Consider the following 12,071-nt stretch of genomic DNA (forward strand, 5'->3'; position numbering starts at 1 on the left):
CTCAGATCCCTCTCCTCGTTTCGTCAATCTGTTAGTTCCTATTCATACTTAGTGCCATGACTGAAATTCAGATTCCCGTTATCTCTCAACAGTAGTCTGTTGTCTATTTTTCTTACCTCCATCCTGTCAATTTTGCTGTCAAATTATCTTTATAAACATAAAAACAATAGTAGAGGCAGCCCTCACCTTTAGGGGCTTTTTATTGCCTGTGGCACTGGTTCTCAAAGTGTGGTTCCTGGAGTAGCATCACCTGAGTACTTTTAGAAATGAAAATTTCTGAGCCCTACACTAGTCTTATTGAGAAACTGGTGATAGGGCCCAGCATTCTGTATTTTAGCAAGCCTTGAGGTTGGTTCTAATATGCACTAATGCCAGAGAACCAATAGCTTATAAATACACTTAAAATTCCTTAGCATGGCATCTATATGGCTTTTTGTATTCCTTGCCCAGCCTCTGTTACCAAAGTACTGTTACTACTCAGCCCTCTTTAGACACCCTGGATTGTTAGTGGAACACTCTACTTTTTCATTTCATATGCCTTGGCACACTAAGCTAGCATGACTTTCTTTTTTGTCTGGTGAACACCCATTCACACAACACTTCAAGGGCAGCTCAAGCCTCACTTTTCTGGGAAGCTTTCTCTTATTCCTTTAAGTAAAGTTAACCACTCTCTCCAATGTGCTCCTAAAACCTTTTGAGAAAACCCTATTTTAATTATGTGAATGTATTCATTACTTGTCTCTCTCAGTTGATCAAGCATTCTTGAGAGTAAGGATCATACATATTACTATTTATTTTGGAAAATCAATCTTAAGCGTTTTTAGCTCATAGCAGGATCTGTTAGTTTTCTTTACTCTGTGATTTGATTTCTGCACAAGAATTTTAGAGATGATATCACCTAAATAACATATCAAAATGCTTTGAAAATCATGTAGTATTTTGCAAGGGTAAGGTACAAAACTAATATTCCATTTATTATTGAAATAAACATCCAGAAGGTGTTTAACAAAGCACTATCAGTATATTGTGAGATGCTTTTTGGAAATGGCATGTGTGACTATTTGGTTGTTTGGTAATGTGAGAAATTATGTAACGTGTGACAAGCACACATCAGATATGCTATAAAGATATGTTTCTTGATAACTATCTGTGGTGTGAACTCAAGAAACATATCTTTATAGCATATCTGATTGCTTTATAACATGTTTGTTGTCAAAGCTTGCCCTTGCATCATAGAAAGAAAGAGATATGGCTTGAGCTCATGCCATTTTTTAAATCAACATTTGGGATAACTAAAAGAAGCCTATCCAAATTCCTAAGTCATCTTTTAGGGTTTCTGCAGGGAAGACTTAATTAGAAAATTCAGAATTAGTCCCATTTTTCATTTCAAATAAATTAGATGTGTGTTACATTACTTGCTCTACTTGCTGCATTTGCTTTCTGACCATGTTAATGACATAATATGGGTTGGACTGTCACACATTCATATAATATTCTAGATATTGAATTTAGCTAAGGAAATCAGACATAAAATGTTACACAGACTCATCTTTTTAGAATTCAAATATAAACAGAAGAAGATTGCATGAACATAAAATAACATTCTAGCTAATCTGCACTGTAAATTGCAAATATAATTCAGGGAGAATTTAGAATTCCTGTGTAAGAGTCACCTATCAGAATCCCTCAAGGGAAAAAAAAAGATGGAAAGAAAGCATTGTTAGTTTATGAGGATCCTAGAAGTTTGCTGTCAGAAGTTTGTTTTATTTTTCCTATGTGTATTTCCTATGCTAGAGTCACACACATATACACATATACCAATCTCTCTCACAAAAGGATAACTCCTCAACATACTGATTTGAGATCTCTTTCAGGTTATATTGTAATTACTAAGCTAGTGAGTGCTTATGTAGAATTGAAGGGAAGGTTTTGAGAGTTTTAGGCTTACATGCTCTGCAGATAAATTACTGTAAATATAAACAAAGGATTGTGATGTATATACATGTATATTCATACTGAATTTGTGCTTTCTTATATATATTTATTTTCTACTATATTTTAGGATATTAATAGAAAAAGTACGAATGTGGTGGAGTCATGGGGTGGAACCAAAGAAAAACAAGCTTATACCCATGTCATCTTCAAGAATGCCACATTTACATTTACGTGGGCATTCCAGAGGACCAATCAGGGTCAAGATGTAAGTTCCAAGCACTTAAAAAAAAAAAAGAGCAAAGATGATACTCCTTGTGGAGATTTATACAAAGTGCTGACTGAAATCTACTGGAGGAAAAGACTTAGCTTTTTACTGATGTGAAATCAATCATTTGGTTATGCGTAGACTGGTATAAAATTATATATATATATATATATACACACATATTTATTTGTGTTTTGAAAGCAAGACTATGAAATGGAATGACAACATATCTTAGAATTGCTCTACACTTTGAATAAACATAGCTGTTGAAAGTTTAAGAGGAAGAAAATCTTACTTTGTAGTTACTTAAAAACTTACTTGTAAGGCTTTCTGAGCCTTTGGGAAGGCTGGTAACTTTCCTCCTCTTCGTCTGAATGATCTGTCACTTGCTCAGATGCCATTTCTTGGTGTTGGTTTGTTACTTCAATGTTATGATTGTCACCTGCTGTGGCTTGAAGACTGTATATATACATGTTGTTGGGTTAACACACAGAACTATTCTCTTACTTTCTGCTAGAATAGAATAGACCTTAATCCTCTCGTAAGTATTTTCCATCATATGCTTCCAGGACATGTTATTGTTGTAGATCGCCATCATAATACCCTTCCGAGGGTGGGAATAAGGTAAATCACTGTTTAAGACGCTGCCTTAACACTATGATGGCAGATGGAGAGCGTTTTCTCTTTTCTCTTCAGACTTTTATTGAGGAACCTGTTCCTCAGGTTTCACTTGACTCCAGCTGTGTTTTATGAGAGTTCAGAGTCCCAGCCTGTGGGGTGTGAACATGCTATAGAAGACTTCCTGGCCTCCCTTTTGTCTTTGCCTCAGACAAAAAGCATTTAAGAAGCTGCTCTCTACTAGTGGTGCTCACTGCTTGATGAAAACTAGACCTTAATTGACTCAGTGTCACAAGAAGGAAAAGTATTAGTAAGATCCAGGTTTTTACTCTCTGTTGTGCATCTGGTAGAAGTCACAGTGTGTTGGTTAAGGAAAGTGCTAAGGAGGGAGAGGAGACCCAAAGAACCGATGCAGTTGCATCAATGTCACTCAGTTTAAGTAAGGACTTTTTGATCCTTGGTCCAAGTCTTTTTCAACTTACCACACTGTAAACATCATGATAAACACGTTTATCATGATATTTAGACTATATCAGAATAAACAGTGATGGGGGATATCATATTGGTTCTTCCAAGTCTATACATATGCCTGAATTTTTACCATTTATGATATAATCTCATATTGATTGTGACAAAATTCCTGGAACTCCATAACCATGAAAATTAGCTTCTAGTGTTAAGTCTTAGGTGCTTCCCTGGTGGCTCAGAGGTTAAAGCATCTGCCTGCAATGCAGGAGACCTGGGTTAAGTCTTAATAGTTTTAAAAAAGAAAAGTACCAAAAAGCAGTACTATTAATCTACTGTCAGTTATAAACTGCTAGGTTGGAATACTTTGCTTAGTTATTTTGGTGATATGAACATAAAACAATCTGGTTGTACAACTGAGTGCTAAGGCAGAAGTCATTACTTTCTGCTCTCTTTTTAGAATAGACGGTTCATCAATGACATGGTGAAGATTTATTCTATCACTGCCACTAATGCAGTTGATGGGGTGGCGTCCTCATGCCGTGCCTGTGCCCTTGGTTCTGAACAGTCGGGCTCATCGTGTGTCCCCTGCCCCCCAGGCCACTACATTGAGAAAGAAACCAACCAGTGCGTGGAGTGTCCACCTGATACCTACCTGTCCATACATCAGGTCTATGGCAAGGAGGCTTGTATTCCATGTGGGCCTGGGAGTAGAAGCACTCTGGTAAGTGGGTCTGTATTTCAGTTACCCCCAGGAAAGCATATTTTAATAGACAAACTCAAAGGTTTCTCTTAATGTTTCTAATTTATATTTATAAATGGCTTTTTAAATTCCCTTCCTTATTTTACCTTGCCTTGCATCTATTGAATGCTTAACATGTGTCTTGAAAGTGATAATTACTGGGGACATAGAATATTAAGAACATCTAAATAAGAATAACTTCTCAAAATATTAAAAGTGATTTCTTGTATATTCCATTATGGCAGAACAAGTAAGCTGCCTCTCTCTATGTAGGCTGTAGGTGTATATGGAGAACAGCAAGATTATCTTGTAACATTTTAAGGGAAAGGATTGATGCTATATTATAAGTGAAGTAAAAAATAGTTTCATGTCTATTTGAACTGGCATGATAGGACATTTTGGCTATTGGTTAAAAATACCTTTCCACAAGAAACTAATCTTAGAATAACTTCACTCTTTAAAAAATTCTAACTCTTCTGAACTTTGCTTAGAGAAATCTAGAGTTTAGAAATTTTCTATATTAGAGTGGTAAAATATGCCATGACTAAAACAAAACTACTGAAATAGTTTTTAAACCTAGAACTTTTAGGAAGCACTTTTTTTTCCATAGCAGCTAATGCTTTCTTTCCTGCCATATTGTTTTTGCTTTGTTTTGTTTTACATTTCTTAATGTTTATGGTCAAAGGACCACTCAGTGTGCTACAGTGACTGCTTTTTCTACCATGAAAAAGAAAATCAAAGTTTGCATTATGACTTCAGCAACCTCAGCAGTGTGGGCTCCTTAATGAATGGTCCCAGCTTTACCTCCAAAGGAACAAAGTACTTCCATTTCTTCAATATCAGTTTATGTGGGCATGAGGTGAGTTCTGGCAAGGTGAGATGGGGCTATGTTTTAGCTCTGATTGAGCTGTCTTCTGTGTTGGTGGACCAATAAAATCTCTATGGAAACTAACAGCCAAATGTCAGATAGTGAGCTTTGACAGCTTAAATCTTTTGTTGCCTTCTAGCATATTTTCTCCACCAGCAGCATCCTTGTCTGGTTCTCAGTCCATCAAAGCACTTATCCAGTCAGTTGAACCCCCAAAGCTTGAAGCTATGGTATAAGGGCTTTGAGGATCTTTTATTTTTGTAAAGATGGGTCAGGTTTGTCAATCCCACCTATTTCTTAGGCAGAAAGTTAAGGTTTGAGAAAGTTTTATTGTTGTTTTTCTGGTCAAGTTTATGTTAAAAAGAAAAGACTTTTCAGAGGAAGTTTGTCCAAAAACAAAATGGAAATAAGCAGGGGGTAAGTGTCAGTTGATGAGGTGGCCTCTGCTAATAACTTATGGGATTTAATTTTCTTTGGGAAGAAGTGGAATTTTAATTGATACTGGTAAGGGGAGAGTTACAGGACTATGTATCCAATAATTGTGTGGGCATACAAGGTTGGAGTTGGGATGTATATATTCACCCTTAGCTAAGTTGAAAATATAAGTCATTTTCTCCATATCTATTCCCTTATTAACTCCTATAGTCTTCATTTTGAACTGCTGTGCCAAACTTTGTACAAAGGAAATAAAAAGAGATCTCATGACTACAGAGGTTTTCAAACAGAAAGATCTATACATTTTTACATGGTATGAAATTTGTCCTATCCTGATTTTACATGGGCAGTCCAACACACTCACTTGATTAATCGCTAAGTTCACTGAATATATAATTATATGTTAAATACCTATTGTGTTAAATGCTGTGTAAAGCAGTGAATACGATTAATTCCATTATATTGCGTTGGCTGAAAAGTTTTTCCAGTGTTTTCTTAAAATGTTACAGAAAACCCAAAACAAACTTTTGGCCAACCCAATATATCACGCTTCTTCTCAATCTCCTTCCTGTATGACCACGGTCTTAGCTTTCGTCTTCTCTCTTCTGTCTTCCTTCTCTTTCTTTCCTTTTTATTCTAATTCTTTTACTGTTATTCTCTTATTCCTTTCCTCAATAGTTTCTCTCTGCTCTTTTTCTTTGTTTCTCTTTTAGTCTCAACAATTTAATTTAAGCTTAGTAAAAATATATTGCACCTGTATTGTGGTGAGCAGGCTTGGTGGAGAGAAAACATTTTATAGGTTAAGATTGCTAGCTGCATTAAGAAAGAGAAATCTTTGTTCTTTATGCCCATCTGTGCACATTTTACATCTAAGACCAGTAAAATAGTGTTTCTCTTTTTCTTTATATATTTCTTCACAGAAATTATAGAGCAAGCTTTTTAGTAAAGTGCTTTTTAGTGGAACTACAGTATATTTAAACATACTACATTAAAAAAATTAAAGTCTTCCCAGTTTTATAACTATCCTCCAAATGATTAAAAAAGTAAGCTCCTGTATTCCCTTTAACATACTGTAAACTTGAGCAGGTCCACATCATTGAGTCTAAGAGTAGGTGAATAAAAACACTTATAGTGACCAACTGTTTAGAATTTAGATGTTGTCCTAGATTTTTATATTTTCTTTTTTAGACTTGACAATACTTTTCTGCCACACACAGGTCTATTCAGGAGAAGGAAGAGCAAGTGTTTTTTTTTTTTCTTGGCATTAAAACTTTCACCAGCAGTTTTCCATTCCCTTTGTATGCACTGTTGTCTGAACAATTGAAGATTTCATAGATGATTTATGTTTCCTTAAGTCAAGTGGCTTTCCTCTGGCACAAATGAAGTCTATAGTTGGGGGAGCAGTGCAGCCTTGAATCACTGTATTCATTAGAATGTCAGATTTTAACCCTGTTTGAACATTGAAATTGGGTAAAGAATCTTCCTGCAATGCCGGAGATGCAAGTCTGATTCCTGGGTCAGGAAGATCCCATGGAGAGGGCATGGCAACCCACTCCAGTGTTCTTGCCTGGAGAATCCTATGGACAGAGGAGCCTGGTGGACTGTAGTCCATAGGGTCACAAAGAGTCAGGCATGACTAAAGTGACTGAGCACCCGAGAGCTTTTAAAAAATGCGGGTGCCTGAGCTCCCTCACCAGATCCCTGAAATCAGAATTGTGGTGAGGAGAGAGCCAGTGCTCTGCTTGAGTCACTAGGAAGCTGAGATCCAGTTTAGAGACTTAGCTTCAGTAAAAACTTCTTTCTGACTTTGTTTTCCTAGGGGAAGAAGTTGGCTCTCTGTACCAACAATATAACAGACTTTACAGTAAAGGAAATGGTGGCAGGGTCAGACGATTACACGAATTTGGTAGGAGCATTTGTGTGCCAATCAACTATTATTCCTTCTGAAAGTAAGGGTTTCCGAGCAGCCTTGTCATCACAGTCCATCATTCTGGCAGACACATTTTTGGGTAAGTTTCATTTGGTTCATATATTCATGCATGCATTTGTTTAAAATTATGGTACTGATAACTTGTCTCTGCAGTGGTGCTTCCCATAGGTGATTAAAACCCACAGATAATCCTAAGTCATCACTTTATAACAGGGTTTAGAATTCCCTACAAGTAAGGTCTTTTGATCATTCTTAATGAGTATTAGAAGCTTCCAGAGTTATGTATTAATTCATATGACATGTTGATCTCTGGCAGTCTGTGCCTTTCATCAGATTTTCTAGGAATTTAAGAGGCAAAATAATAATAACCTCCCAAACTGTGAGAAAAAGAAGAGTAAACAAACACAATATGGACTCAAATCATAATATCTGTCACCAGTTTTCATCATCTTTTCTCATACCAGAGGAAATCTGGTGACAAACAGCAAGAATGAGTGTGCTAAATTTTATTTTCCATCTGCCCTTTCTATCTCTGGTCTGGAAAGTGTAGGAAACTTTAAAAATAATTCAAGTCCCTAACTAGTTATTCTTAAGGATCTGGTTTATTAAAATATCTGGAGTAGGATTAAGGATCTAACAATGCATATGATAACCTAACAATTTAAAGAGCTTCTTAGATGATTTTAATCTGCAGCTAGATTTGAGTCTATAGATTGGATCTATAACCATTGTTATAGACTCTGGACTTTCCTAGTGGCTCATATGGTAAAGCATCTGCCTGAAATGTGGGAGACTTGGGTTTGATCCCTGGGTTGGAAAGATCCCCTGGAGAAGGAAATGGCAACCCACTCCAGTATCACTTACAGACTCCAGAAGAATTTAGCACCAAGGACAGTTGCTATAATTTTCAGCACCAAGGACAGTTACTGAGCTTGCTTTCAGCATCAGAACTCTTAGAACAAAGGTTGCTGTTATTGTTTGCATTTTGACTCTGCTATCATTTTGCATGGGGTTGATGGGTGGGGAATCCTAAAAGCAAGGAAAGCCTTGCTTTTAGATAAAACGAAATTTGAAGTTACTGTCTGGAAATATTTAGGGCACACAAACTTTTATTTTGTCAAGTGTGTTTATAATGAATGTGAATGGATGAAAATCTACATTGGCAAGGTAGCCCAGCTCATTCGACATAACTTACAAGAGGCTTAGAGTTATAATAGTAGATTGTTGAAATGTTAAAACTAGAAGGGACTATGCAGACCACCTAAATTATTGCATGCATTTTATAAATTCAGGACACAAGAATCAGGGAAGTTAAGTGACTAAAGCAAAATTGCAAAGTTGAGGAGTAGAGTATTTTTTATTCTGGAAACCTTGTAAGGTTTATTATGCTTAACAATAATACATTAATTTTACATGATATTTCTAGTTAAAATGACAGCCTCAAAATAAAGCTATTTTCTCTTTAGATATAGAGACTAAGTAAACCTAATTTTCCCATATTGCTTAATCGTTTCTTTTTTATTGTCATCTAGGAGTAACAGTTGAAACCACATTGCAAAATATTAATATAAAAGAAGATATGTTCCCAGTTTCACCAAGCCAAATACCAGATGTGCATTTCTTTTATAAGTAAGTGAACATGCTGCTTCTTTTGATTATTTTCTTAATTATAAGGACATCACTTCAGGGTTTCTAACATAGTAGCTTATTTTGAATAGATAATCAGTAGTTGGTTCTTAAATGAAAGACTTAGAAAAAAATAGGAAACATGGAATATTTAGAAAGCATTATGTAATTTTTCTCATATATATAATCTTTTAAATAAGGCAATAAAGAGACTCTTCATTGTCTAGGCAGTAATTATTTGTAATTCACACATCAAAACATCAGCCTAAGTCACTATGACCTCTAATACCTTAAAAAATTCTTTTGATTATAATTTTGATTATAATTACAATAGCTCTATTAATCCTTTGATGATAGCATATCACTTTACCTGTGGAGCAGGCAGCTTTTCATAGGCAGTGAAAGTAAATGAACTAAGTCTGTATTAAAATTCTGAATTGATGAACTTTGATAAATTTTTCATTTATTCATAGAGCATAGGGGCAGTTATACACAGGACATTTTTGTTTATGAAGTCTGGGTCATATTTGTTTTGTGAAATGACCTTTGCCTTCTAATAGGTCTTCTACAACTACAACCTCTTGTGTAAATGGCCGATCAACTGCTGTGAAAATGAGGTGTAATCCTGCTAAACCAGGAGCGGGAGCCATTTCTGTTCCCAGGTAGTTTTATTTCAATATGATTCTGCTATGTATGTATGTATCAGGAAGCAAAACTCTTCAGAACCTTGCTATTTTAAAACATGTTCTCTATGGGTGTAAAGCAGAAAGGGAACAAAGAATCTGTAGATTTTTGTTTTCCAGATGTGCTGCTTGCCTGTTAAGAGGTATAGGTCCTTGCAAGTCTCAACACTTTCAGTCTCCTCAATGACAGATTCTCGTCTTGTTTGCCTGCATGTCTTAATTATCTTGAGAATTATTTAAGTAATATATAACTATATTGTTTGTATCTTTTGACTGAGTCTTACTATCTAGTATCAGTTTTCTTAAGAGCTGGATTAGGACTTTCCCTGGATTATAGTTCTTTGTCAGCAAGGAACTATCTAGGTGACCTAGATTAAGCAATCTAACCTCTTTGTCATAGTTTCTTTCTCTATGAGGGATGAAGGTCAGGTTAGATGAGTTTCCTGTTCTTGAGTTCTCTAATCACTGGTGGCGAAATCACCAAGTTAGAGTCTGACCTGTAGAATACATAGCATCGTTCCTTTAACTGATTGGCATTGAGCTGTTAGCTGTCCACAGTCTGCTGCTGCTGCTAGATCTGATTAATACAGCCACTTTGGTTGGGAACAGTAAGAGAAAATAAACAATTTTATGAATTTAAAATTGTAAACTTAAAAAATGCTTTCATAGTGTCTCCTGATTTTTATTTTGTATAGTTATTCATTATCTACTATGTAGATTATTTATTTCTAATCTTTTTAGGGTTAAGGTACCTTTGGATTATAATTTGATTTGCAGATTCTTCTCCATCAAGCTAGCAAAAAATGTATATTTAAAAAAGTGATTGACTTAATTTTGTTTTTGTTACTTTCACTGTAACTTTTATGAGATTTTAATAAATCCTGCTTATATTACATCAGGATTGGAAATTAGTGGTTGAAGCATTGATTCAGTTATTTGGGTAACTTAAAAAATAATTACAGTGAAAACATAGTAATTTTGAGTTCATTTCTGGGCATAAAGTCACACTAGCATTCACCTCTTACCAACTCTGTTTCATTAATTTTTCTCTTCACCTATTCAAGGTGAGATATGAATATGATGAGCACAGAACATAATAAAACTGAAAGAAACAGAGGGAGCCTGTAGCTCAAGGGCATCATGTGGTAGAGGATCCCTGGGCCAGCATCCAAGCTGGAGTCGGGGCAGCAGAGCACACTTTCTTTGTGAGGAGGTGTATCCAGAGATTTGTTCACTATGCTCTGATATCTCACCATATTGCTTTGAGTTCAGACACTTGTTCTATTTACTAGAGCACTTCTGAGGTCCTTTTTTTGACCTATCAGCTCAGTTCTCTTGGTCTAGCCTCTGGGAGCTCACATGAATGACTTCTAAGGCCTCCTTCAGGAGCCTCTATGACTTAAGCAGATAATACTACTGAAGTCAAATGCTGTCCTTTAGAAAATGCACCATTCTAACTCTCCCAAGGTGGGTTCTGATGTTCTCATACAATGAGAAAATGATAGTCTCATGATGTTAAATGATGGCATCTAGAAACTAGCTTTTTCCTTGTGAGAAGAAGAGAAGTTAAGTTTTTCCTTTGACCTCAGGCAGTTTTTTCTACTTGACTACCTTTGCAAGGATTTCCCAAGATCAGATACAGCAGAATACCTTGGAGTGTCTATTGTAAAACTGATTTTTAGGCCTTCGCTGAAACTGAAAGAAGCTCCAAATGTTAAGCATCAGAATATTTATAAAACCACAAGACAGTTCTGACATGTTAAAATTTGAGAACCATTGATCTTAACCCCCATTTTGGAAATATTTTTTTCTGAGACAGATTCTCACATTTTGTTTTGCATTTTATTTTTTTGAAATGCTAAATTAAAAGGTTGTGGTCTACAGGGTGGATTCTGTCATATTTTTCATAAAACTCTGTTCAATTATGATGCATCCTGCAGTTTGGGACTGCTGCTCTAGGGAACTGCTTGAACTTCACAACCTAAATGTGCTCAGAGTGAAAGTTGCTCAGTCGTGTCCGGCTGTTTGAGATCCCATGGAATAGTCCATGGAATTCTCCAGGCCAGAATACTGGAGTGGGCAGCCTTTCCCTTCTCCAGGGGATCTTCCCAACCCAGGGGTCAAACCCAGGTCTCCTGCATTGCAGGCAGATTCTTTACCAGCTGAGCCACCAGGGAAGCCCAAGAATACTGTTGTGGGTAGACTATCCCTTCTCCAGTGGATCTTCCTGACCCAGGAATCAAACCAGGGTCTCCTGCATTGCAGGTGGATTCTTTACCAACTATGAGCCACCTGTGCTGACCTTTCATTCTTTCTTGAATCTTGAATTTCCGATCAGGACACAAGGGGGCACTCTGCGATCAGAACATGAGAAATGGAAGCTTGTACGGAAATAATCAGAATATTTTTTTAGCTGTAGGTTTGAGTAAAGATTTCCTACTAACAGTAAAGAAATGTTAACAGAGCCAAATTTACTTAGGCTACTTTTGAAGGGGGTTTAATTT

The 12,071-nt window shown here is 36.3% G+C and overlaps 1 protein-coding gene across 3 annotated transcripts in view; it reads left to right on the plus strand.

Annotated features, from left to right (window-relative positions):
* Positions 1-12,071, plus strand: part of ELAPOR2 (endosome-lysosome associated apoptosis and autophagy regulator family member 2) — a 216,189-nt gene that overhangs the window by 175,227 nt on the left and 28,891 nt on the right. For all 3 annotated transcript variants that reach the window (XM_004007800.6, XM_060414974.1, XM_060414975.1), the window contains 6 exons: positions 2,063-2,200; positions 3,744-4,007; positions 4,711-4,884; positions 7,148-7,337; positions 8,791-8,887; positions 9,445-9,546. In XM_004007800.6, the coding sequence (XP_004007849.2) occupies positions 2,063-2,200; positions 3,744-4,007; positions 4,711-4,884; positions 7,148-7,337; positions 8,791-8,887; positions 9,445-9,546 (965 nt within the window). The remainder of the gene's footprint in view (positions 1-2,062; positions 2,201-3,743; positions 4,008-4,710; positions 4,885-7,147; positions 7,338-8,790; positions 8,888-9,444; positions 9,547-12,071) is intronic.

This window comes from Ovis aries, chromosome 4, assembly GCF_016772045.2.
Source record: "Ovis aries strain OAR_USU_Benz2616 breed Rambouillet chromosome 4, ARS-UI_Ramb_v3.0, whole genome shotgun sequence".
NCBI classification, from domain to species: Eukaryota; Metazoa; Chordata; class Mammalia; order Artiodactyla; family Bovidae; genus Ovis; species Ovis aries.